The sequence below is a fragment of the Astatotilapia calliptera genome, chromosome 7 (genome assembly GCF_900246225.1).
Source record: "Astatotilapia calliptera chromosome 7, fAstCal1.2, whole genome shotgun sequence".
NCBI classification, from domain to species: Eukaryota; Metazoa; Chordata; class Actinopteri; order Cichliformes; family Cichlidae; genus Astatotilapia; species Astatotilapia calliptera.
Genome location: NC_039308.1, coordinates 53752596 through 53779131, shown reverse-complemented (window position 1 = coordinate 53779131; position 26536 = coordinate 53752596). Strand labels below are relative to the sequence as shown.

The following is a 26536-nucleotide window of genomic DNA, read 5'->3' as shown; positions in this document are numbered from 1 at the left end:
TAGAAAATCCGAACAAGGACAATGCATCTAAGTCTGACTGCTAAAGCAAAGAGAAAACTTTTAGTGTGACTGTGGAGCCGATGGGAAAATGAGGAGCTTTAATTTGGAGAAAGTGACGTGATGCCTCTGGGGAACAGGCCGACAACAAACAGTTTTTCTGTGTGGCCTGAAGAGTGTGCTGCTGATTTAATTGGATATATGTACGGATAAGATAGCAGCCATTTGAGCCTGTGACATAACCGGTCTCATTAAACTATCAGCATTTAAATAAAGTTTACATTAATGTCTTGCTTTTATGCACAACATGAAAAGTGCACCTGACATCGCCAGTAACACGGAAAGGGCATGCTGTTTTTAACAGAGCATCTGGATTTAATTAACTGACTTTAAACTCCACAGTTAATCCAGCCCATGTTTTACATGAGACCTGAACTAAATCCAGATTTTCTGTGCTGCACGACACAGGTCTCCTCCTACAAACGAGTTAGAGCTACTTCATCAACAACTTTCGAGTGCACTAGATATGAAATCTCGAACAAATAAAAGCACATAAAGTTTTGGGTTTGTTTTGTTTTGTTTTGTTTCATGAGTTGAGCCCTAAAGAACAAGCGGTTTGGGATCTCGTCCGGGTCTCGCCTGGACTTTGGTTTTCCTGCATTCTTCTTTGTTACGGAAACAGATGCTTCTTCCTTCTCACGTGAGAATAAAACATTCCCGCTTAAGTAATGAGTTTAAGGACTTACTGTACGTGTTTGTGCATGCTGCTGGCAGCAGCGACAGAGCTTTAACTTTAATGTGTTTTGAAACCATGATTTTACTTGATAAGGGGACATTTTATCTTTATTTGTGTATTTTTGTTTTTGCGTTGCTAAATTTCAACCAGTGTCTGCATGACACATCTTATGGTTATATTTAGGCATGGCTTGTGACACATAAGTGTCAAAGTCTACACTCTGCAAATGGTCTTACTAACGTGAACCTGTGAAAAATAGAGGGTCCAGGTCCACAGAGGAAAAAAGCCTTTGAGATCTACAGTCTTATGTTTGCATTATTAATCTTAATGGTTTTTCACTCCAAATCAAACATTTTTATCATTTAGGTGAAAACTTCCTGACTTCTTGGTTTGATTTGAGCCTTTAAAGTGAAGGTAATCTCCTCATCATGTCCTGTGATTCGGACCCTTACATCTTCACCACCGACACCCTCCCTAGTAACCTCCGCTTCCTCCCTCCACTTGCGAATGGCCATCTGGGCTGGAGGGTGTACAATAATATCATGCACATGGGGGGCGTTTATAATGGGGAGGGCGGGCGCTGCCACAGAGCAGATGTCCCCTGCCCTCTAGCTGTTAAGGTGGAGCTAGAGGAACCTGTCCAACACACCTACAGCCTGGACACCCACAAAGGTAGACTCTCCTGTGCAGGTGTTTTCTCAATGGTGTTGTTGCCGATCTGGTCTCATACTTCTCTCTCCTGTTCTTGTGCAGGCATTTTTATTCACACTCTAAGCTCCGCTAGCGCCACTGCCACACAGTCTTTGTACTCTCACCGACACTATCCCAACCTGATGGTGATGGAGATCCTGCTGGAGCGTCAGGCGACCTCACAGGAGCCTGTCACGGTTAAGCTGGTCAGCTCATTCACACCTCAAAGCAAAGACATCAGGTTTGAGACCGGTCCTGATTACAGAGGAGGCAGGTGAGGCTAACAACATTTTTTTAGTAAAAGGAAAAACTGTTGCACAATCTAAATCCAGCCCTCTCTCAGCCACATCCAGGGACAGACAACCACAGCTGAGTACCCTGGAGGTTCTTGTCCTACTGTGCACCTCATCTGGACCCCCGTGCCCGTGACTCTGATGCTCCCTCCCGAGCACAGCGAGGCTCGCTGGGGTTTCATCCTGGTTGCAGCCAGCAGTTTAGACTTGGCTGAGGCCAGTTTTGATGAGGGCCTGAATCTGATGGCAACTGGTAGTCTGCGTCCATCTCACGAGAAGGCCTGGCAAGAGCTGTGGCTGCAGAGCAAAGTGGAGGTGACAGGGTCTGAGAGCCTCTGCAAGGCCCTGATTGGCTGCATGTTCTACCTCCTCAGCGCTTTCCCGTCCATACATGACACCTCCAGCTCTTTTGGTGGAGTCAGTCCAGGAGGGCTCTCTAATGGTGGAGAAGGCCAGGACTACTGGGGCCATGTTTTCTGGGACCAAGTGAGGCTAGATTCAGCCAATGGCCATGTGTTGTTGATTCTGTTATATGTTGTGTCACACAATGACTCTTCCTTCCTGTGGCAGGACATCTGGATGTATCCCGGGATAGCCCTTTTTTATCCGAAACTAGCCCGAGCTGTGCTGGAGTACAGGGTGGGGACCATAGATGGTGCTAAAGACAACGCCCAAAAGCAAGGCTACAAGGTATAAGACGATCGGTGGAGTGTTTTTGTTTTTTGTTTCTACTGTTTTTTTTTCTGTTCAACTCTGAAAACAGAACACACAAACGCACTCATGATGTGGTGGTACATCAGAACACAGTAAAGTAAATAACAAAGTTACAATAATAAAAAAATAAAATAAAGTTAAGTAAGTAAGTAAAGTTTATTTATATAACACCTTTCATCGACATGTGTCACAAAGTGCTTTACAAGGTAAAAACACAGTACAGTCATAAATACATCATAAAAACCCTGGTCTAGTTAAAAGCTTTTTGAAATAAAAATGTCTTTAGCTGCTTTTTGAAGGTCTCCACCAAATCCAAACACCGTAGAAATTGGGGAAGTGCATTCCACAGTCTGGGTGCAACAGCTTGGAAAGATCAGTCCCCTCGAGTTTTAAAACGAGTGTGGGGGACCACTAAAAGGTTTTGGTTTGATAACCTCATGTTACGAGAAGAGGTATGTGTACGAATCAAATCAGCAACATAGGGAGGGGCCTGTCCCTGTAATGCTCTAAAAGTTCAAACTAGAAGTTTAAAATGGAACCTAAATCTGATTGGTAGCCAGTGCAGCGACTGTAACACAGGGGTCATGTGAGCTCCCTTGTTTGAGGGGGTCAGTAGCCTCGCTGCAGAGTTTTGAACAACCTGTAGACGAGCTAGCCCTTTCTTGTTTAGACAAGTAAACAGGCTGTTACGGTAGTCGAGTCTTGTAGAGACAAAAGCATGTATTATCATCTCGAGTTCACTTATCGACACGATAGATCTAAGTTTTGTAATCTTCCTCAAGTGAAAAAAGCAGGTTCTTACTATCTGATTTAAATGTCCCTCCAAAGAAAAAGCTTCATCAAAAACAACACCCAGGTTTCTAAGGTTATGTTTCTGTGAGGAACCTAAGTCACCCAGTCGCCGTTTAATATCAGGTATTGCACTGTCTGGTCTGGTGCAATAATCAAAAGTTTCTGTTTTGGCCGGGTTTAGCTGTAACCAATTATTGTTCAACCATTGTTTAATGTTGGTTAAACAGTCAAGTTATTCGTGTTAATATTAGTTTCCACCAACAGTGGTGATTCCATTTGGTAGATTTACACAATTTCCACCCAACCAAACTCTCTAAATATTTGGTTATGGACTAAACAATAACATCCAACATGTTCGTTGTTCAGTTTTAGAGGCTCGCAGGCGGATTTTGTTATCAGAACAGGTCTTAAAACACATTCCTGACACAGTGGAATTAATATTCCTGTGCAGATATTTACAATAAAGTCCATTAAGACATTTTTTCAAATGTTGTGCTTTTTTTAATATAGGATGTGACATATTAACCTTCTGAATACTTTCACAGTTACCTGCAAGGATGCTGTATAAGCAATACTACAGGTTGGACATATAATCTGTAATATCAAAACTACTCAGAACCAGAGCAAATCTTAATACTATTAAGAGTTTCTGAGGAATTTCAGGCAAATAACTCAGTGTTAGATTGTAAAAAAAACAAAACAAGCAGTGGGTACAACAGTGAGGCAGAAACGACAGATTCAACTGTAAAATCAGATATACTGTAAAAGATAAACAGGACGACTTTGTTGAAACCTGGTATCCTTCCATCACTTACTTGGAAAGAGATTATGATCGTAATAGCTGTTGCGTGTCCTGGTGCATTCACAGTGCCCATATTTAGTGGAAAATCCATGTTCTCTTATAATCCTTTTTTTCTTGCAGTTTGTTTTTGTTTTGTTTAACTGTGTGACATATTCTGAGAGTAAGAGTAACAACTGGGATATAATAATGAAAATCCTAGAATAAAGATGAACTTGGCATGAGAATAAAGCTGTATTAACACCTCAGACCCTAGTGGTTGTAATATTTTCTGTACATCTGCACCATTGGTGCACAGTTAGTATCTGCTGTATGCTATTGTAGAGCCATATATTTGACTCTCTGTAGGTCTGGCTTTACTTTTTAATAATAACAATCAAACAGAGTCTGAGTCTTCTAAAGAAATATGCTGTTTTACAGGGTCTAAAGTTCCCGTGGGAGAGTGCTGTGTCAGGGAGAGAGGTGTGTCCAGAGGACATTTATGGACAACAAGAGATTCACATCAACGGAGATGTCACATTGGCTTTCCAGCACTATCTCTACCTCACCGAGGTATGCTCGTTCACATCCTCACTCACTGTCCCTCCTACCTGGCGTCGTTAATCTAGCTCTTTGCTTTAGGATCTGTCCATGTTCAGAGAGGGACTGGGCAGCGAGGTCATCTATGGTGTGGCTGATTACTGGGTTTCAAGGGTAACCTGGAAGCCCGAGGACCAGAAATATCACCTAGATGGTACTCAACCTCGTCACGCCAAATAAATTCAGTGCATCAGTTACCCGCTTTAATGAAAGGATCTTACTCACACTTTGGTTTATTTTATATTGAACGTTAACTTCATGTTGTTTCCATTCAGGTGTCATGCCACCCGATGAATATTACTACAATGTCAATGACTCTGTGTACACAAACACAGTGGCCAAGCTTGGGTATTTGTATTCAAGATTAAACTTATAACTATAACACCTTATAACTTATGTCTTATCAATACCAGTAATAATGAAAATATCTTATTTGTCTTCAGTCTTCAGTTTGCTGTTGAACTGGCTGAACTCCTTCAGCACCCTGCGCCCAAGGAATGGCAAGCAGTGGCCGAATACATTAAGATACCTTTTGACGAAGAGCATCAGTACCACCCTGAGTACGACGGCTACATTAAAGGTTAATATTTGTTTCTGTTAAGAAAGAACCTTAAATATTCTTAACTTGATGCTAGAATATCCTCTGGGTGACAAACAGGGCATCCCGTGAAGCAGGCGGACACAGTGATGCTGGGATATCCTCTTGGATTGCCGATGTCCCCAGAGGTTAGAAGGAATGACCTTGAAGCATACGAGCCAGTGACAGACCCTCACGGTCCAGCCATGACATGGGTATGAAAGACACAGCATCCTCTATGGTCACATGAAACTGCTGAATGAACTAAATTTGAGGTTTGTTGAATCTGTGTCAACAAGAATTAACCTCCTTGGACCTGACATTCACATATGTGGACATCATATTTTGTCCCAATAGCAGAAAGAAATTAAAAATGCATGCCATGAAAGAGTTTGGGTCTTAGGAGGTTAAAGTAGTTATTAAGACAAAAGAGGATCCAAATCAGTACTTAATGTACTTAATAAGAAGTCTTACTTCTCACTGTGGTGCAGTGACTGACTTTTGTGTTCATATTTGAATCAAAACTTTTTACTTTCCTTTTTCAGGGGATGTTTGCAATCGGCTGGCTGGAGCTCGGGGAGGCTGAGAAAGCTCAGCTTTTACTTGAAAAGTGCTTCAACAACATCCAGGGCCCGTTCCAGGTACCCTTTGGCTCACACATCCACATAAACACACACCTGACATTTACTGGGTGAAAGATTGATTACCTTTCCTCGCAGGTATGGAGTGAATCATCCGATGGCTCCGGTGCAGTCAACTTTCTCACAGGTATGGGAGGATTTCTGCAAGCTGTGCTGTTTGGCTACACCGGTTTTAGGTTAGTTCTTAATCCAGGAAATAAACACTTCGGTGTGTTCAGTCCACAGTGTGTTCACAGTGATACAAAGCTTCACATACTTGTTTTATATCCTAGAGTTCAGAAGGACTGCCTGGCATTCTCGTCACTGCTTCCCAACGACGTCTGCGAGCTTTGTGTCCGTGGTGTGAACTACCTGGGCAGCCAGATGGACTGGCTGCTGAGGAAGGAAGAAGTCTGTATCATACTGAGGGAACAGGAAGGCAGTCCAGGCAATACTAAGCCCTGTAATTTACAAGTTGTCCTGAAGGCATCAGGAACTAAAATCCCCCTCACACCAGGTAAAGCACAAGTTCAAACATGCAGTTTGAACATGCAGTTCTTCAGAGAAAGTTTTATTCATGAAGATAATTTGATAGTTTCTATGTTAATAAGAGACAAACACTTCTCACAGTATAGCAAAAAGAAATTATCATTTAACTGTTTATATGGGGACACAATATTGATAGAAGTGAAAAACATATGAATCTCATAATCAGGGAAAAAACTTCAAGACTGTGATCTTCTCCAGCTTACCTTATCTAGGCTGGAAGTGATGTCAAAAAATAATGTGTGGGGCATGAACTCAAAAGCATAGCCTGCCAGAAAAAGATTTGAAACCGGTGTGCATACCTGAACCTGATCCAAACTTGTATACGTCTATATTTTCAGGGCAGCCGGTAACTTTCCCTCGAGAGCCCGGATACGTTTGCAAACTGATTTCAGCTGCTTCCTGCTGGCCTTTCTGAAACCTGAGCACCGATCCTCCGAAACATTTCACATGCTGACAGTTGAAAGCATATTATTTGTTTTTATTATATTTTGCTTGATTTACTAAATGTATGGAATAAAGAAGGGCAGTATTAATTTAAGTCCCCCAGCAGCTACGGATCTGAGCAGGGCAACAAATACAGTACTACACTGATGGATTTGTGTAATATTTGTGGACTTTTAAAGTTAATTAAAGAAATACAGAGAAACTTTGAGTCTAAATTACTGAGTTATTGAAGTTTGTGATGTCAAAGGAAATATGATTATCAGAGTTATTATAATTACGTATTTTTATTTAGTGTTTTTGTTTTAGTTTTGAATCTCTTCCTTTCACTTTAGTTCAGAGCAGCTTTGACATTTGAGTTTAATCTTTGTATATTTTTTATATTTTATGTATGCTAATTGTCCTTGATCAAGATGGGACTCACCAGGCACCGCATTGTAACAATATTATCACTTGATTTAACTCATGATATGATACTATAGCAATTTTAAACATTTTGTCATATGCAGAGTATTGCAGTAACATTTACTGTGATTTACCAACTGGAGTATTATCAGAATACAAGCCGCTGGCAGCCAGTTGAGTCGAGTCCCCTCGAGTTTGTTTGTTAATCAAGACTCGGACATCTGGAGACTGATGGCAACATGTTCGCCATCTGTCTGCATTTATAAATTAGACAGCAATTATTTGCAGACCTTCAGCAATCTGTCTGACAGTGATTGCAGTCAGTCCAACTCAGACTGCAGTTGTTTGCAGGAATGCATAATGTGATCAAATTAAACAAATCACCAGCCATCAATTTCTTTTATAGGTTTAAGGAGGTTGGTGTTTAATTTTCACTCATGTGACCAAGCCAATACCTTGAATTAGGAGATAGACTGGTCAAACTAAGTGTATAAAGTGTAGGATGTTGTTTTGTTTAACTGATTTAATGTAAATTTGCTCTTCCAAGGTTCCTCAGGAGATGTGGTGCGTGAAAAGGGCCCTCCTTTCTGCAGTGTTTGAAGAGTATTTTAATTTATTTGAAGAGATATAGATATTTGGTGTCTTTGTATTGATACATTATCACCGTGTAAAAATTGTGACACTCCCTAGTGTCTCTCTACTTGGGGATAATGAATACTTGCACCATCTCCTTTGACTACATTAAGAAAAGACTAATTTAGGGAGTAAGTTTTAGTGAACTATGTTAATTTGCCTGACACTAAGCACATCCACACTTTTTAATGGTGACTGTTAGATGATTAGAGTTGTAGTTAGATATGCCATGCAAAAAAGCAAAACACTAAACAACTTACAATAATTAAAATGCATTATAGACTTTTATTTATGACTGGAAGGATGAGGGCACAAGAGTATATACACAATGCATTTCTGTTTACTTTGACTTACAGACTACCACGACCTTTGTAAGATTCATGACTTCAAGCATCCTGTAGCTTTGCTTCCTGACAGGAGAAAACTATTTCAGTCTGCAGGGGGGAAAAAATCCAGAGGAAGGTCATCACTGTTTACTTGAAATACAATTGTGTCGTCTTCTTGATTTAGGCACACTAGAGTGCTTGTGTTGTGTGTGCTTGCGACCCTCTACCCTTTAATCGTCAAATCCCCTGTGGTAAACTATTATATAATCCAACACCATCTAGAGTCTTAGGTTTTTCTGATAATGAGCACATCCACACTTTCCATCCAGATGTTTACTAATAAGAGCCAGCCGAACTCTAAACCCACAGTTTCCAAGCGTGATTTTAAATAATAAAAAGAAAAAAGAACGAAACAAAGAATAAAATACATTTTTCTAAACTGGTCCACTTTGGTTATATTGCACTGTCATTCCTGCATGTTTGAGTGCTGGAGGGGCGGACCACGACAGATCTCCGATTGGTCCATTTAAATCTGGGCAGCGCAGTAACTCCGCCTTGAACGTCTGCTCGGGTTCGCACGATTTGAGTTCTCGTGTCACGAATTTCGGCACTCCGCCTCATCCCCAGCTATTCTGACCGGGGTGAGCTCCGCCCATCCAAATATTCCAATCCACAAATCGAACGCCTCCCGGGGACACAGCGCTTCATGATTGGCTGGAGAGGTTTGAACAAGTTATAAACGGTTTCAGCGGGACAGTTTGTAGGGTCGCTGTTGTCTTCTTGGATATTCATTAAAGTGGGAAGCTCCTCGTTTTAGCAAATTTGTCTTTTACGCAAGTATACAATTGATGTAGCTTTTTAAAAGAACGAGCCGTCAGAAAAGTGAACATCAAAGGTAAATATTTTGACATTATAGACAATGTTAGCTAAGGTCATCAACGTTAGCTGGCAAACGTGGTACTTTTAGGACACGGCAGAGCAGCTATCAGTAAAACGCGATAAAGATGTGTTATATTATGCGGATGTGTCTTAAAATTACTGTTGCAACAGTCTTACAGTAGTATTTAAAATAATATGCGTGCACTGTCTTAAGTGTCTTGTGTTAGCTAACCTAGCTTGTTCATTTGAAAACGTTGTTAATTTTGTTCACTTCAATACATTATTCAGTGCTTTTGGAATATTTAGCTCATGTAATGATGCTATTTTTATGGTATCTCAACATGCCAGGTTTGCAATAAGATATTAAAAACAAATCTCTTGGTCGACAACACTGTTAAATACCCACCGACCTTAATTGTCATATAGTGTAGTCGCGGAAGTGGAAAACTGCACTGTTCAAGTTTAGTATACTGTAACGATGGTTAAGTGTTATTGTACATGTTGGTTATCTTTGCACACTGTTGTTGTTCTTTTAAGATTCATGTTTGGTTGTGCTGCAGGAAGTAGGGAGGGTGGTGTGGAGGAAGGGGAGGGGGGGACCTGGGTTCTGTGTTGTGTGGGTGCCAGGCTGAAGAGAGGTGTAGCACGAGTGCGCTCTCCCCTGAGTTAGCAACCCGCTTGCTTATGTGGCGAATAAACGGACAAACTGAGACCCAACCGTCTGGTTCTTGTGAACGTTACAATACGTTATCAGGAAATCCCACACATTAGTTAGTCTAATATTACTTGTATTCTTTGCACAGCTGTCCAAAGGTTAAAGTCTTATTGTAAAACGTTTTATTCTATAAAACAGTTTTTTAACAGGAACGATAGATAGATAGATAGATATTGGTTATTGAGATGAAAAAATGGTTAGTGCGTTAATCCTTTTAAAGGAACTCCGGGGTTTCTTTTTAAGCACATTTGGTTCGGATATTACCCGTGTAATACTTACATTCAGTGGCCACTTTGTTAGGTACATCTTGCTAGTACTGGGATGGACCCACGTTTGCCCCCAGAGCTGCCTTAATTTTTTTTATAGCATAGATTCAACAAGATGCTGTAAACATTGCTGAGAGAGCTTGGTCCACACTGACTTCAAAGCATAACACAGGTGCTGCAGATCCATGATGTGAATTTCCTCTTCAGCAACATCATTAAGATGCTCTACAGGTTTGAGATCTGTTGCTTGTTTGGCCGTTTGAGTGCAGTGAACTCACTCTCATGTGCAAGAAACAAGTTTAAGATGAATTTAGCTTTGTGACCACTGTCAGAAGAGGAGTACACTGTGACCTTAAAAGCATGGAAATTGTAAGCAACTGGTAACGGGGTGAAGTGTGGCGAGAAAATATCCCCCATATCCTCACCAGCCTGAACCATCAATGGATTTGTGCTTCCAAGTTGTTTTCACAAGATTCTGACTGTATCATCCAAATGTTGCAGCAGAAATTGTTGACTTATCTGATCAGGCAATGGTTTTCCAGTCTTCTTTTGTCCACTTGTGGTGATCCAGTGGAAAGTGTCACCTCTGTTTCCTCTTTGTAACTGACAGGAATGGCCCCCTGTAGTCTTCTGATGTTGTACGGCATCTGCTTTAACACTGAATGAGTTGGGCATTGAGAAATTTTTTTTTCTTTTTTTTTTTTTTTGGTTTGTTTTTGTATTATTTTTTTTTCCCCATGTCGTAATTGTAATGAGTGTTTATTTGAGTTACCTTTGCCTTCCCATCACCTTGAACTAGTCTGGCTAGCCTCTTCTAACCTCTGGCATCAACAAGGCATTGTCACCTAGAGACCTGCCACTCACTAGATAATTTCTCTTTTTCAGGCTATTCTGTTCTTCTTTCTATGTTAGGAGATCTCAGTAGATCTGCAGTTTATTGAAATACTCAGACCAGCCATTTTTCACCGATTGACATTTATTATAATATTGGTGCATTTTATTTATTGGTGTGTCATATAAAGGAATTAAATATGTCGTCCTAAAACTGATTTAAAAAAATCAAAACAAAAACACTACAAACAAGAACAAAGAAAAGAAATGCAAAAAATATTGAGACAATGAGAAGGATTTAAAAAAACCAAACATTGCTGCATATGAAACATTTTTAATAAGCTATTTTGAAAAGGACATTTCAAACGCTGATGGTGCCCCATTCAATGAACTAAGTAGATTCCCCAGCTGCATTAGGGCTTCATAAGTCCTTGAATAAGGTGATTTAATGCTTTAAAGGGTATGGGTAAAATTTTAAGATTAGTAATTATTTTCTCAGCTAAACTGTAGCTGATGCTCCGTGTGGGGCTGCTTGAAACTAAGGTGACTCTTAACAGCTGATCCATAATCTTGGAGAGGGGAGAAGGGGCTCCACTGCAAGGGAAAAAGAAAGCAAGATCATAGCAAAAACTAAAGGTTTTCAATTTCCCCCCCAGTTCAAAACTGGTGTTTGGGAGGTGACTGTACATAAGCATGATTTGGAAAAATTGCATTTTCCTCTCTTTGATAATAATGTACTGAAGCTTCAGTACATTACATTTTTCCCCCATATCAATTTAACCTCACTTAAAGAAAAGACATATTTTTAGGAGAGCCCTGCTGATTTTGGCACTAAAAAAGATAAAAATGAGTCTTTTTTTTTTTTTTTTTTTTAATACCCCTGTAAATTGGGTCTTAACTATTCTTGTGATCTCAGAACTGTTGGCTTTTTGTGCCTCAGGTCGTCACCATGAACCCTGTACTATCAGTGCTATCCCTCACGCAGATGTTAGGTGGCAAAGCACAAGACATCATCGATGAAATCGATAATGTCCACATGGTTTGGCTTGAGGAGATACAACAAGAAGCCAATCGCATGTTCTCAAGGTAGGCTATAAATATGTTCTTCTATGTAGCTCTACTCTATAGATGTGTTTAATTTTTCTCTAATGGAGTGCTTTCTTTTCTTTGTTTCAGAGATTTTAATGCTGAACCAGAGTTGATGCCAAAAACGCCGTCACAGAAGAAAAACAGTCGCAGGAAGCGTGTGTCTTTGGGTCGCCAAGAAGAAAATCAAGGAAAGCAAAGGTTTGTTTTATCAGTTCCTGGTTTTAGTGAAGGCAGTCTGAAGCGTGCTGTACCTTTTTTGTAACTCTTACGTTATCCTTTCCTGCTTAGATACTCAAAGGGAAGGCGCAGTAACCTTCGTGGCTCTTCTGTTAAATCACTGCAATTCACTGCTAAAGAGGATCCCATTTCTGAGGTCTCCACCTCTGACACCAGCAGCACTGGACAGTCCAAACGCACCACTCGCAGAAACAAACAGACAAAGCCTGAGGTGGTAGATGATGAGAGCCAGTCACCTCATGACAGCGATAAAGCTGAAGAAGTGCAAAACAAAACGCAGATGCTGGAGGAGGAGGAGGAGGAGGAGGTGGTGGTTGAAAATAAGGAGGTGAATGATGCTAAAGTCAAACCAAATGACACAGTTGGCAACGCCACACCTCCTGAGTCTCTTAAGATTCCCTTACCTGAAGCCGTTGTCAGCATCTCTCATGCAGACCGCTTGTCTGCTGAGCTTGCAAAAGAGCCTGAGCCCTCTCCTCGTACAGCTGCTAAGATTGCAATAGCTGAATCTGCTCAAACCTCAAGGCGAAGCTCTGTGCAGTGCTCCCTGAAGCTACGTCACTCTCTGGCTGGCCTGCGGCACAGTATGACTCAGGAATCTGTCCGCCGTGCCTCGCGCCGCTCCATGCTTAAGAGGAAAGCTACTCGTGCGGGTAACTCCACATGTAGCACCAAAGTTAGTGGTAAGAAAAGGACTAGTTTGCTTATAATTACTTAATTTCCCAATTATTAAAGGGCTGTTTGAAATGTTTGACTTTTTATTATTGTAGATGACTCTTGCGTGGAGGAGGAGGAAATGGAGAGGGAAAACCAGGAAGTGTGAGTGTTATTTTAAAAAAAGGATATGGGAATCGTAATGATATGGTTTTGTAACAGAGCTTTTAAAAAAAAAAAAAAAAAAGTTCTGAATGGTCTTCTTGAATCTACTGATCCTTAAACTAAATCTTTACCCAAAGCCAATAAGCACGAAACCTAGGAGTGATGTTGGATTTAACTTTAGGGCTCATGCAGCTGAGGGTGGTAGACATCTCATTGTCACGTTCTGTGATCAACAGATGCCTTCATGAATGTAAATGCACAAAGTTGGTACAAGATGCAAACTACAAATTATGCTCAAGAACAGGAAGCCCACATTAGACTTTGCCAGAAATCATCTAAATGAGCTGGCTCAGGTCTGGAAAGAAATTCTTTGTACAAGTAGAAACAAGATAAACTTGTACCAGAATGATGAGAAGTAGAAAGTATGGAGAAAGAGGGAAACCAAACTGAAGCATACCATATTATCTGTCAGACATGGTGGAGGTAGTGTTATCTCATGGGCCTAATGTCTGCCAGTGGAACCAGGTCATTTTTTGATGTGTTTATTGATGAAGTAGCAGGATGAACTGTGACATGTACAGGGCTGTGCTCAGACTCAGCCTAATGCTGCAAAACTAAAAGTGAAAACTAAAAAGCTGTAATTCCCAAGCAGTTAAAGTAAAATCTTTGTTAAACCCCCTGCATTAAAGCTGAAAGTCTGCACTTCAATCACATCTTATTCGTTTTTAAAAATCCACTGTTGTTGTGTACAGAGCAACAACACGTCTCGTGCGCATCACTCGTTCCGTGGCTGCAAACTCACCCAAACTGGCGCCCCCATCATTGTTTATCAGTGAGATGACTCCTAACCGAGCAAGTATGGAAACTATTAACAAATACAATATATATATTTTTTTAAGTCTAAATGTCATTTCATTTGAGACTTATTTGCACTGAAAACATTGTTTTCTTTCAGATGTCACTGAGAAGCTGAATTTGCTGCCAGTTCGGAGGTGGGTGCTATATGACTGCTGTGATAAAGAGCACATTTACAGGAAAAACTAAATGAATTGTGTTTTTATTTATTTATTTCTACCTGTGTTGTGTGGGGTTTTTTTTGTTTGTTTGTTTTTGTTTGTTTTTTATTAATTAATTTTTTTTTTTTTAAAGGTCAAGTCGCAGCACTAAGCGTAAAGCACCTGATACTATAGATGAAAGTCCGACAAAGAGGTGCTCTCCTCCCAAGAAAAGTCAAAGTGTAAGAAGCTCTTAATATGGTTGATGGACATTTTCATGTTTTAAGTGGATTTCTTAAGGTTTGACACTTTCTGTTTGCTCTGGATGAACAGGCAATCAAACCCCACATGAAGTCTTTTCTGCACACAGTCCAAAAGAATCAGATGCTGATGATGACTCCGAATTCAGTCGGCCGGACCGCAGTGATCAAGTCCTTCATCAAACACAACACTCCTCTGAGGATTGATCCTAAGGTAGGCTTCACACGCTGCAAGGTAGCATTATTTAATATGTACCAGCTTCTCTCCACATGCTCGGTATAGTCAGTGTTGCAGTGAATTTAAAGTTGCATTCAGTCACTTTTAATCTGACTAATGTGAAAAGGTCCTTTCATCAGTGAGTATCCCATAAACCTAAATCTTGTATGTATTTGAGAAACTTATGGGAGCTTAAAATGTGGGGGGACAAATAAAAACAAAAAAACACACTTCATAAATGTTGTGGGTCATATTTGTGGTCTGGTATGAATTATGCGGACCTTATTTGGATGTGCTTTCTCCTCTCCTCAGTTCAACACTAGCATAGTGGTAAGTGTAATGTCAAACATCGAAGCACTTTGTTTTTGGGCATTGCTGGTGTTTAATATTCCCGTTGTGTGACTTGATTAAACTTGTACTCATTTAGCACTTTCCCCATCCAAGCCTCTTTCCCACTGGCATGACATTTGGGTGTTTTAAATAAAAAGTCAAGTACTAAATGTAAAGGTGGACTCTGCGCTGCACTTTCTATGGGCATGAGATCGACCTGCATGTAAACAACCTGAAGCTTATCAAATGCATTTGTTTCACAGCGGCCGTGTGTGGAAGGGGCTGCTCTGTAAACATTTCATCAGCCTGATCTCACGGATCACTAATGGTCTTTGTTTGTCATGTTGTAAGCTAACAGAAATCAAATCACTTTAAATAGCTTTGGTAATCTCAGTGTTGTCTTTGAGACATTATTTCATCATAAAGTAGAAATCCATCTTAACCTAAGCTTTTTATTTATTTTCTTTTGAATGTGATTGACCTGTTTGTGGATTAAGATAAAACTGGGGAAGTATATCGCACAGTTACTTTTGGGATTTGTACAGTGCTGTGTTTGTGCACTTGGTGGTTTTTCCCTCATGGCCTTCTTAATGCATAGTTTCCTTATTCTAATCTGCACATTTGATTTAACTGAACCTTTTAGAGACCATGAAACTGGCATTTTGGATGGATTTTTGCTTTATTTTTGTAGGGGGCCTTCTCCTCCCCCCCCCCCCCCCCCCTTTTTTTTTTTTTTTTTTTTTTTTTTTTTAAATTTTATGATTGTTTGCCACCTTTTCACCTTACAGCATCTTGATCATATTTCTTTGTGACAGGATGAGGTTTTTATTTGAAAATCTACTTAATTTGTAACCTCTTTGTTCTATATTCTCAGACAAAAGAGCGTAACAAACTTGAAGCACTTAAAAAGAAGCAGGAGCAAGAGGAGGAAAGGATGAGGAAAATGGAAGAGGATAAGAAGAGGAAACAGGAGGAACTTAAAAGGTTAACCATGCACATATTTCAGAATCAAAGGCACAACTTAAATTTCTTTTAATTAACTTCTAACATCGTCTTCTAGGAAGAGGGATGAGAGGTTAAGAAGAGTCGTTGAGGCCAAAGTAAAAGAGGAGCAGAGGGAGGAAGAGAAGAAGAAGAAGATTGAGCAAAAAATGGCTCAGCTTGATGAGAAAAATGATAAGGTATGCAACAGCTCTGTTGGGCCTGAATCTGTATATTCCGCTTTAAAAGAAACCAACTCACATTTGCTCGGTCTTTCCCATTCTACACATTCATGCAGCGCGTGGCGGAGGAGAAGGCCAAGAAGAAAGCGGCCCTGAAGCGTCAAGAGGAGCTAGAGCAGAAGAGGAAAATGGAAGAGGAGGCCAGAAAGAAGAAGATTCAGCAGGTTATTTGCTTTTTGTGGAGTATTGGCACTACAGCTCTTGTGCAGAGGGTTAAAGGCACTATATTTTCTTATACTGCATGCATGTTTGTTTGTTTGTTAAATCAGGAGGAAGAAAAGCGACAGCAAGAGTTGCTGGCCAAGAAGAAAGCTGAGGAAGAGGCTCGTAAAGCTCTCGAGCTGAAGAGGGAGCAAGAACGCGAGAGGGAAAGGGAGCTGGAGAGGGAACGGCAAGCTGCTGCGGAAAGGTCATATGATGATTTCAATACTTCTCACAGTATACAGGAATGCAGAAGAATAATATGTGGTCCTGATTAAACAAGAGCATATATTAGTACTGTTAGGTTTTGATTGGCTTTTCTAAGAATCCACTAACTGTAACGGTTTTTTCCTCTTAAACTGAAAATGTATCCCCAAAAAAAGAAAGGACCGGGGTCTTTTCTCTTGTTTGGCTATACAACCAGTCTGCTCCATATTATAAATGACCCCGCTGCCAATTTAAGGACACCTGTTACTTGGGCTTATCAGATAAAATATATCCACAGTTGTTAACATTAACAGTCACCGTTACAAATATAACTCCAGATGTTTAGCTTAAAAGGCTATTGTTAACTTTAGTGCTAAGAGCTGTGGTGGCTCTGATATCATCCTGCTGCACTGGAAACTTTTTGCTCTGCAAAGTAGGACTTAAACAATGTGAATTTCAAATGATTAATAAATTTCTCACTTTCCAAACATCCATAAATTGTCCTTTATTACTCTCTGTCCCTCACAGATGGAAACAGTTAACAGGAAACTGTGATCAGTGATGTGGAGGAGTAGTGTATATACAAAACACCATACCTAACATACCTAAAGTGTTAATTACCTGAAATGACAAACAAAAAAGATTGTTAAAGCCTGTAAGAAAAGGATGTGATTTCACTCCAGGTTTTGTTTTTGGATTTTGTTTTTAAAGTTGATGTGATGTTTGTGCTTGCAGACAGCGAGTGGAGAAAGAAAAAGCTCTTGCTCTGCAGCGTGAAGTTGAGAGAGCAGCGAGAGAGAAAGAGATGAGGGAACTCGAGGAGAAAAGGAAGGCACTCGAGGAAAAAAGAAAACTGGTAAGAAACGGAATTTTAAACAAAACTTGATGTTTGAGCACTCGCAATAGTTACTCCTAATAAGAGAAATAAAAAGTGAGTGGAATTCCCCATGTTTGGGCTTGATATTTAAAAACAAAAAATAGAACTTGATTCAGATGATTAGGAAACATGGGTGTGAATACCCTGAAATTAAAGATGTGAGTCTGTGCGTTGTTGTTGTTATTATTATTATTATTATTAATAATAATAATAATAATAATAATAATAATAATAATAATAATAATAATAATAATAATAATAATAATATTAGCAGCATTATTAAATAAAAGGACTAGATGTTACAATCCCTGATGATGCATATTACAAGCACCATTTTAATTGGCCCAAACTATAAGGTATTGGTCCTAATGTGAACCTGTGGTGGTGTTTGTTTTTTCTCTGTGGTGTATGTACCAATATGTGTTATTGCTGGGTGCTTTCCCAGCAAAGAAATGTGATGCAGCATCACAGTTCACTTGTCAGTGGCTTCAGTATTTCAGCTCATTTTTGTATGTGGCAGAGAAAATTACTTCAGGTACTTTCAATTTAGCAGAGCAAAGGAAATCAGATTTACTTCAATGTTTAGTCCTAAAGTACTGAACGGTGAAAGTGCACACACATAATCAGTGTGGCAGAAACATGCAAGTCTGTGGCTTTCTTGCATTTGATGTCATGGTCAGTGAGGTATGTAAAGACTGCAGCAGGTTCTCCACTGTCTATGCTAGAGCTTCTCGTTCACGGTGTTTGATGGGGATCCACTTCAGCAGATGTTAATTAGCAGGACTCTTTCAGGAAATGACTCGGAAAGTTTTCTCTTCTCATAAAAACTCAACACGTGGTAATCTCATTAACTTAATGTATGAGGATGTCTGTCAGCAGCTGTTTGTGACTGCAGCTGCTCAGCTGTCTGGTTTTTCTTCCACTAGGAGGAGCAGCAAAGGCTGGCAGCAAAAGAGAAAGCTGCTAAAGAGCTGGAAGCTGCTAAGCAGAGGGACGCTGCTGCTCAAGAGGCTGCTAAAACACAGGTACAGCAAAACCTTCAGTTCATCGAGACATCTTAACATGGGTACAAACTAGGGCTGCTCAATTAATTGAATTTTAATCACGATTACGATCTGGGCTTTCAACGATCATTAAAAATGACAGAGCCGATTATTAGCCCCTCCCTAATTTATCCGCGACACCTTAAAGGCCGGTCTGTGAAAATATTGTCGGGCATAAACCGGTCTGTGGCGCAAAAAAGGTTGGAGACCGCTGATTAAGAGGACCCGGGGGAAGCTCGGAAAGCTAAGCAGAAGTTATTTGGAGAGGAGAGTGACTGCTGTTGGTTGAAAAGAGAGGTAAAAAAAAAAAAAAACTTCAGTGGTGTTGCACACTATTTTATATTATTTTCTAAAGTCATTGTTAACCCTTTAAATCCGGTCAGAGTGCTCCGTTTTGTGTAACTATTTTTAAATCCCTGTAGAACCCGAACCGAGTAAGCTAGCTCAATAATTTGTTTTGCATATGAAACCGGAGGAGTTGTACTTACATCTTATGCCATCAGCTTGTCCTCGGTCACGGTTTTGTTCCACATAAAGCTTTGCAAAAATTGCATAAAAAGCGCTTGCAGGAACAAAAACATAATATTCCAGAAACAGGCTTTGCCGATCCGATCAGCTGTTCGTAACACTTCCCACAGTGAAACAGACGTCAGCGCAAACATCGCATGTCCGCCATTTCCTGCCCGAAACCGGAAGTGACGTCATTTTCGCGGAAAATGTAGTTTTTTACTTGTAGGCCTTAAAAGCCTATACTGGTCATGTTTAACTTTTCTGAATAGTTTCTGGGATGCTTAGAACTCAAATTGCACTGCTGGAAATAGTTTATTTTGATGCACCTGCTGTTTTCTTTGCAAATTTGCATCATAGGATTGTTTTTTTTGTTTTTCCTGCAGTATATAAAAATTGGTGTATCTCCAAAATAAAACTATGAAGATACTCAAACTAAATTTCCTGTTGTTGTAAACTATTTTTTGCAACTTTTTTGTATTTAAAGTTTTGAGGGATAAACCTCTTAAATTTCTCCAAGTAGAAATATATGTAAAAAAACAAAAACGATATAAATTTTTTTGTAGTTTATTGCACTTTTTTGCAATTAATGTAGTTACTATGGACTTAATGCATACATATTATTAAAATATGGGCTATAACAGTTATTTAGCAACTTGAAATGCTCCCACAAATGGCACTACAACATGTAAAAAAAATAATATAAGCTCTGGTGGACTTGGTTCTATAGTAGGTCTTAAAGGGTTAAAGAAATATCGTCAAATAACCGCGATCTCAATTTCAGTGAAAATAATCGTGATTATCATTTTTGCCATAATCGAGCAGCCCTAGTACAAACTGGGGAGCAAACCCAAACTACAGAAATATTTCCTGTGTTTCTATGCGTTCTGTTATTTGAGATCATATAGTCAACAAAAATATTTCAAATGAAACCGCTTTTAAGGGTGGTTTTTTTTTTTTTTTTTTTTTTTTTTTTTTTGTTTGTTTGTTTTTTTCCCTAAACCTTATTAAATTTCCTTCTCCCTCTCCCCATGCAATACAGACTGCTGCTAACCTAAATGTGACTGTGGATATTGAGGTAATAACAATAGATATTATACTTTTTACATTGGATTATATTCATTATACCATGTCTCTTCATCTGAAGCCTTAAGCATGTGAAAATGATTACGTGTGTGTCCATGACAAAGGTAATAGATTAGCATTTAATTTAGTTTCTCAGTAGCAAACATTTATAATAAATGTTTCAAAGGGTGTAAATTAATGTGTAATTTCCCAATTTTCTTGAACTGTTCAGCGCTCAGTAATGAGCACACCTGTAGGAAAAGGTGGTGATCTCAACGTGACTGTTGATATTGAGGTATGTGATTGTTTTTATGTATTTTTAACACACGTATATTTATTCTAAACAAAGACTAAATTATTTTTTTCCCTCCTCTTTCTGCAGCACTCCTCGCCACAGTCATATGCCATCACGCCAAAGGGTGGAGATAAACCTTTGATTTTGTCCAAAAATTCAGAAGACTATGGGATGGACCAAAACAGTGATGACTCTACTGATGACGAGTCTGCACCAAGGAAGCCTATTCCATCCTGGGCAGAAGGTATTTAATGATCTCTTAACTCTTCAGTATACCTGAAGTGCTTATGTGTTACACGTTAATCCAGCTCAGTTATAATTGATTGTCTCAAATTGTTACGGTGGATTCATACTAAGCTCAAAATTCACCATGGAGTCCTACTACTGCTACTACACAGCTCCAGTCAAAGAAATATTGTAACCTCCATGAACTAACTCTAACTCTAACTCTCCTCTATCTGGGTCACCAAGCCTGAATTTGTTTGCCTCAGGAAGACTGAGAATTTTTTTTTTTTTTTTTTTTTTTTTTTCTCTCCACCATGTCTGGCGTTTGGGGTTTTCTTTCTTTCCCCCCTAAATTTAGGCTGAAACTCTGAGCCTAAATTTAGGGAATTGCTGGTGAAATGAAATGGCCCAGCACCATGATGGTTTTTTTTAAGACCCTGCTTTGAAAATCTGAGACAAGTTGAGGTGCCCGAGATTCACAGAATTTAGAAAGCCACTATTTTGTGATGTATATCAGGGCTCTAGAGTGCGACCAATTTGGTCGCAAATGCGACCAAATTTTTCAGTGGTGCGACTAAAAAAAAAAAAAAAAAAAGTAAAAAGTATTTGGTTGCACCTGTGCGACCAACTGTTCGGGTAGCAAAAAAATAATAAAATTCTGCAACCTTCCCTGTGGTCAGCAACAGACACACATTATGCCCCTATCGTGGACTAAACCAATCAGAGATAGTAAGGGGCGGGACCTCTCTGATTGGCTGTGGTCCAGTTGAAAGTGCAGGTGGAAGAGAGAGGTGAGTAGCTTGAATAAAGCGATATCGATTCATTAAATCCTGAATCGACTTTTAAATATAACTGAGTTTTTTTTTTTCCCTGGCAAAACAATTTCAACAACAACCAAACAGCAAATGAGAGCAGGTACACGGATTCCACACAAAGACGTAACACAGACCCGACGCATCAGAATCAGCTTTGTCTTTCTCGGCTTTCTCAGCCGACGGCCCGCAGACGGACACGCTGTCGGAGCTCGGCGATTCTGCGTCGGGTCCGCTCTGTGTTTGCGCTGATTCTGAGCTGCAAAAGAAGCAGCAAACTGTGCTTCACATTTGATCAATGTCGTCATGAATTTTGCTTCTCTCTCGCTCTCTCTCTCTGTACTTTCAGTTTCCCGTCTCCAATCTGTTTTCTGTATTATTCATTCGCTTATTACCCACCAGTCTACCGTTGTTTACAGCGCTGTCGGCTGTGTGCCGGTACGCCTAACTTTTTAAAGTTACGCCCATGGCAAAAAGTTAGTCTACAGCCCTGTATATTGTTATTGGGATATGAGATTTTGGCCATACCTGCACATGTGCAATGTGAACATTTACAGTGGTTAAGATTGTATAGTTTGGCCACCAGAGGGCACTCTGTAACGTCCATGTTTTCATGTGTTCTGCACCCTGAACAGCCAGCTGGTCCAAGCATTTCATTCCCAGTTGGGCAGAGCACAAACGAATAAATACTAACCACAAAAACAAAACAAAAAAAACCAAACGTATTTGTTGGCACCAGTGGAGAGGAAGAAGTCTCTTCAATAGGGAGAGGCAGAAATCTGCTGAGATCTGTTGGACAACTGATTACTTGATCACAAATATAACTTCATTTCCTGACTGAACTTGAAATGTAATGGCTCCCTTGATATTAGCACACTTTAACTTGGGATGAAGAATCCTAGGTATGACACTACAGGAAACTTGAACCATGATAAGATATTTCAGACATTTGTATCACAGTTCTGGTCTCTATGTCACAATTTTACACCCCTACCAAACTGAGCTAAACCCACATGTGTTTGTGGATATTGCATGCTATTTAAAGCCCCTAAACAGACCTGTTTGTGTTCTCTCTCTCTCTTCCAGGTCCCAATCTGCAGCAGATAATAATGAAGCAATACTTCAACCCTCCTGATTTGGACTCTTTCTTTGGAGCAATCGAGTCACCACGACTAGAAAACATCTTTTACAAGAGCAAGCCCAGATATTTTAAACGTACCAGCTCTGCAGTGTGGCACTCGCCTCCAGCTGGAAAGTAACATCTGTACACTCATACAGATGTATTAAACTGCTGTATAGTTAAAATTCTGAAAATCTGTTTCAAATAAAGTCATTTTTTTTGTTTTTCTGAATATTCTTTTTAAATGTATGTTTGTGTTTCACATCTTTGTCTCAGTAGGTTTTTGTATCTGTGGTTTGTTTAGCTTTTAGAAATGTAATTGTTTTGTTTTGGCTTGTAAATTAAAAGCAGGTTAACTGAATAACAATGGTGATGGTTGTTTTTGCTGGACATTAAAGCAGAATCTCTTTTATAATATTTATGGTTGTTTTCTTCAATCTGGTATGTCAAACTTTCTCTATTAGAGGTATGTGCTGTAAAAGGATTTTGTCACTCAGCAGTTGTCATGACTTTTAGTTCAAAATGCAGCACTGTGTTGAAAGCTGGTTGTAAAGCTTAAAGCTCAGGGAAATCCTCTGCTAAGAAGTCTGCTGTGTGTTCCAGAATAGCTACTTAATAGTTTTGGCACCACGGCTGGGGAAAATTTTTAAATTTGGTGCGTTTATTTCACTAAAGTAAGGTTTAGCTTGACTTAAGTTACATCGATCTAGATCACACATGCAGCCTCTCAGTTATAGACTTTGTAATTGGTTTAAAATCTGGGTTTTTAATTTCGTTTAGTTTCAGGCTACAACCGAGAATTCTCTGCATTTATTATTATAAAGTTCAGATGCTCTTTATTCGGGTTTACTGATCCCTAAAATGGGTGTCAGACAGGTCTTGAGCCCAGTATTGGACCCACTGGACAGCTTTGGTAAATGTAAAGGAAGGCCTACATTTTGGACTTTTTGTCTTTGTAGCTCCTGATAAAGAACAGTAGCTATAAACTTGAATGCTTTTAAATGTTTATTTCTTAGAATTTAAGCCTAAAGAGTCATGCTGACAGATTTCATTTATTTACTACAAAAGCAATTTTCTTCATCGCGTAGAAAAAACAGACGTCCTGTTGCAATTGCATTTCTTTTTCTTATATTAACATTACAAGAATGAACTGTAAATAAATGTTTTTATCCTGAGAGAGAGCGGGGAGATTCTGTAAAATTAGACTGACATCTCTGTCAGACAGCATAATAAAAGAAATCGAAATTAAAAGGCGGCATTAAATATGTACCAGTTTCCATTGTAGTGTTTTACCTTTGGTCTACGGAATACGCAATGCATGAAAGACAAGACAGGTCCCAAGATCTAAAAGATTTACTTGTTTTTGTTATGAATATTTTCATAGTTTGAATCTTCAGTGTTTAATTTTTGGGGAATGTGTCAGTCTTTAATTTAAACATAAAAAAAAAACAATGCACAATGATTAAACATAATTTCAGACTAATGCAGCCGCTGGCACACTGGTTTGTGTGCTGTCCACATAGCCACAAAAGCTTTTAATTTTAACGTGTCCATTCCGCACCTTTAACGGCTAACGTCAACAGCGTTGCAGTCACCTAAGTGCGTTTGCGCGTCGGCAAAACGGCGAGTTAAGTCCTTAGTTGGAAATTTAATGTCGCAAGCAAGCGCAACTATCAGCGATAAGTTTAGCGAAACGTGTGAAATCGTCGAAGAAGGTTGGTTTATATAACCGCTTCCTCCGCAGCTGGGTTTAAATGTGCAACCTGTCCTGTTGTTTGTGAGATCAGCTGACTAAGATTTGGTTGCTAGCAGCGATTAGCTGCGCTGAATATATTTGGCAACGCAACTGTTGTTCAGTTAGCGTGGGCTTCGATGCCTGCAAGGTGCACGAAGCTTAAATTTTGATATAATTTAGCCACCAAGTTGGCCTTATTCATGCCACTGCCATAACCTAACGTTCCTCATAGCTGTTAAGCCAGCCTCCGCTTGGGTCACGCAAGCAACCAGCGTTGTTTTTCATGTATTTATACTAAGCATTACGGTAGTGTAAGAAATACCTTAACGATAAAAGCGCTTCTGGGGAATTGGGATATATATATACTCCCTTCAAACTTAGTGACTTGCGTGTAACGAGATCGATTAAGAGTTTTAATATTTCAATTCAACACCAGACTGTTATTGTGCGGGAGACACCGAGAGGCAGCTTTTATGTTAAAAGCAGCACTTACCGTAATGCTTAGTATACGCAGGTACACCACGGCCAACAAGAACAACAAATAAAACAACGCGGGTGGTAGCCCGTTATTTGGCAGTAGCTGCAGGCTTGAACGCTGTGGTTTCTTTGCGTGTGCAGGTAAACAATGTTTGTGTCTCGTCTTATCACAAGTTCAGTGTCACGAAACACGGATTCTGTATTAACTAGGTGCAAATTTAAGACAGAAGTTGTCTGCTACTTTACTATTAACTTTGACCAACAGCTGCTCTGGTGTTTGCCTTTTTTAGTCCCAAGGTCATTTGTCTGGATTAATGTGAATACAGATGACGTTGTAGTGTCCACTCGATTATTTATATGTAGGGACATTTTTCAGATGTTTTAAAAGTAGTTGTGTTTAGTTTGATGCAGGCAAACAAACACGTGAAGTGTAAATTCTCAGTGTCTCAGTATTGATGGCTAGATACTTTTTTAAAATGCAACATACTGCAATTAACTGCCTGAATAATCTGCTTCTCCAGTTATGAACAGCCTTACATTTGATCAGCATTTAGTTATTGTTATGATCTTTCCAGAAATGACTTCTCAGATCCGTCAAAACTTCCACCATGACTGCGAGGCTGCCATTAATAGACAGATAAACCTGGAGCTGTATGCCTCTTATGTTTATCTCTCTATGGTAAGAAATGTTTCTGAGTCAGTGGTGTTATGTATCACAGCCCTGTGTTATTTCAAAGGCATTAAAAAGAGTGTTTTAATCTTTTTGTTTGTTTATTTTTGTTTACTCTCCTGACTTTTAGGCATATTATTTTGAAAGGGATGATAAATGCTTGCCAAATTTTGCAAAGTTTTTTCACAATCAGTCCAAAGAAGAGGTTGTGCATGCAGAGAAGCTGATGACCTTCCAGAACAAGCGGGGAGGCAAAATATTTCTGCAAGACATCAGGGTATGTAAGGATATTTTCGCTAATGAGTTAAAAAAAAAAAAAAAGCCAAATTCATGTCTTTTTATATTAAAAAACAAAACAGTCTTTTTATTCATCAAGGCTTTACAATGTTTTTTAATTATAAAAATGGATGGACTGCAGTGCTTCAGGTTGCTTTAATATGAATAATTTTACATGAATCTGATCGGTGCTGAATCTTCTTGAAATATTAATGCGTTAGAAACCGGATAGAGATGAGTGGGGGAGTGGCGTGGAGGCCTTGGAGTGTGCCCTGCAGCTGGAGAAAAATGTAAACCAATCCCTGCTGGACCTGCAGAAAATGGCCACTGAACACAATGACCCTCATGTAAGAAGCAGGCGTGGAGGATGTACAGTCTCCGCTGTTCGGATATGACTATCTAGTAAGATGCAGCATATTGTCTTTTTCCGTCCCCCGCAGATGTGCGACTTCATAGAAACACATTTTCTGGACGAGCAGGTAAAATCCATCAAACAGCTCGCCGACTGGACCTCAAACCTACGCCGGATGGGAGCCCCTCAGAGCGGCATGGCTGAGTACCTCTTTGACAAACACACCATGGCTGAAGAGGGCAGTTAAATTGAGGCACATGTGATCATGGGTAATTCTGCTGCATGTCTGCCAAATACAGTATATACTGCATATGTTATAAAAGAATGCTGCTTTATTTGTGTTCATTAGCTGTTAGCAGAGGCTGTAGCGCAGACTGGAGTTGTGTAACCCTCACCTCATACTACGTGTAGTGTGTAAAAAAAAAAAAAAGACTAAGCAGGCCTTTAAATCATGCTAGTTATGCATTCAGGTTTCCTTACATGTCAGGTTTAGGAAGATTGGACCGTGGCACTGAAACGTTTTAGGCTGCAATAATTTAAATTACATGCATTGAAAAATTGTTAATCAACCTTTTTTGTTTGAGAATTTAAAAAGCAAAGAGAAATTCTGCTTTGTTATCTGTTATACCAGTGGTGTTTAAAATTTTGTGACTGTAAAGTAA

The 26536-nt window shown here is 39.6% G+C and overlaps 3 protein-coding genes across 7 annotated transcripts; all 3 read left to right on the top strand.

Moving 5' to 3' along the window:
• Positions 1–397: 397 nt before the first annotated feature.
• pgghg (protein-glucosylgalactosylhydroxylysine glucosidase) lies at positions 398–6992 on the top strand. 3 transcript variants are annotated; one of them, XM_026175734.1, is made up of 14 exons: positions 403–697; positions 1100–1405; positions 1487–1697; positions 1767–2202; positions 2287–2406; positions 4442–4573; positions 4643–4754; positions 4876–4948; positions 5044–5180; positions 5259–5392; positions 5723–5818; positions 5897–5994; positions 6091–6314; positions 6685–6992. In XM_026175734.1, the coding sequence occupies exons 2-14, from the start codon at positions 1162–1164 to the stop codon at positions 6759–6761; spliced, it is 2094 nt and encodes a 697-aa protein (XP_026031519.1). In that variant the 5' UTR covers positions 403–697; positions 1100–1161; the 3' UTR covers positions 6762–6992. The 3 variants fall into 3 exon arrangements, with proteins under 3 accessions (XP_026031521.1, XP_026031520.1, XP_026031519.1); XM_026175736.1 differs by lacking the exon at positions 6685–6992 and having other exon boundaries at positions 398–697; positions 5897–5945; positions 6091–6234; XM_026175735.1 differs by lacking the exon at positions 4643–4754 and having other exon boundaries at positions 402–697; positions 5044–5160.
• A 1878-nt stretch (positions 6993–8870) lies between these two features.
• On the top strand, positions 8871–22725 carry incenp (inner centromere protein). 2 transcript variants are annotated; one of them, XM_026175725.1, is made up of 20 exons: positions 8872–9046; positions 11783–11928; positions 12019–12129; positions 12220–12851; positions 12939–12987; positions 13740–13843; positions 13943–13979; positions 14137–14224; positions 14316–14456; positions 14772–14789; positions 15664–15773; positions 15850–15970; positions 16069–16176; positions 16282–16421; positions 17156–17276; positions 18224–18322; positions 19890–19925; positions 20145–20207; positions 20295–20451; positions 22331–22725. In XM_026175725.1, exons 2-20 carry the CDS (start codon positions 11792–11794, stop codon positions 22501–22503), a joined length of 2445 nt encoding a protein of 814 aa, XP_026031510.1. In that variant the 5' UTR covers positions 8872–9046; positions 11783–11791; the 3' UTR covers positions 22504–22725. The 2 variants fall into 2 exon arrangements, with proteins under 2 accessions (XP_026031511.1, XP_026031510.1); XM_026175726.1 differs by lacking the exon at positions 14772–14789 and having other exon boundaries at positions 8871–9046.
• A 1176-nt stretch (positions 22726–23901) lies between these two features.
• fth1b (ferritin, heavy polypeptide 1b) lies at positions 23902–26304 on the top strand. Of its 2 annotated transcripts, none has more exons than XM_026175722.1 (5): positions 23902–24079; positions 25152–25255; positions 25377–25523; positions 25744–25869; positions 25963–26304. In XM_026175722.1, exons 1-5 carry the CDS (start codon positions 24016–24018, stop codon positions 26119–26121), a joined length of 600 nt encoding a protein of 199 aa, XP_026031507.1. In that variant the 5' UTR covers positions 23902–24015; the 3' UTR covers positions 26122–26304. The 2 variants fall into 2 exon arrangements, with proteins under 2 accessions (XP_026031507.1, XP_026031509.1); XM_026175724.1 differs by lacking the exon at positions 23902–24079 and adding an exon at positions 24103–24717.
• The last annotated feature ends 232 nt before the right edge of the window (positions 26305–26536 follow it).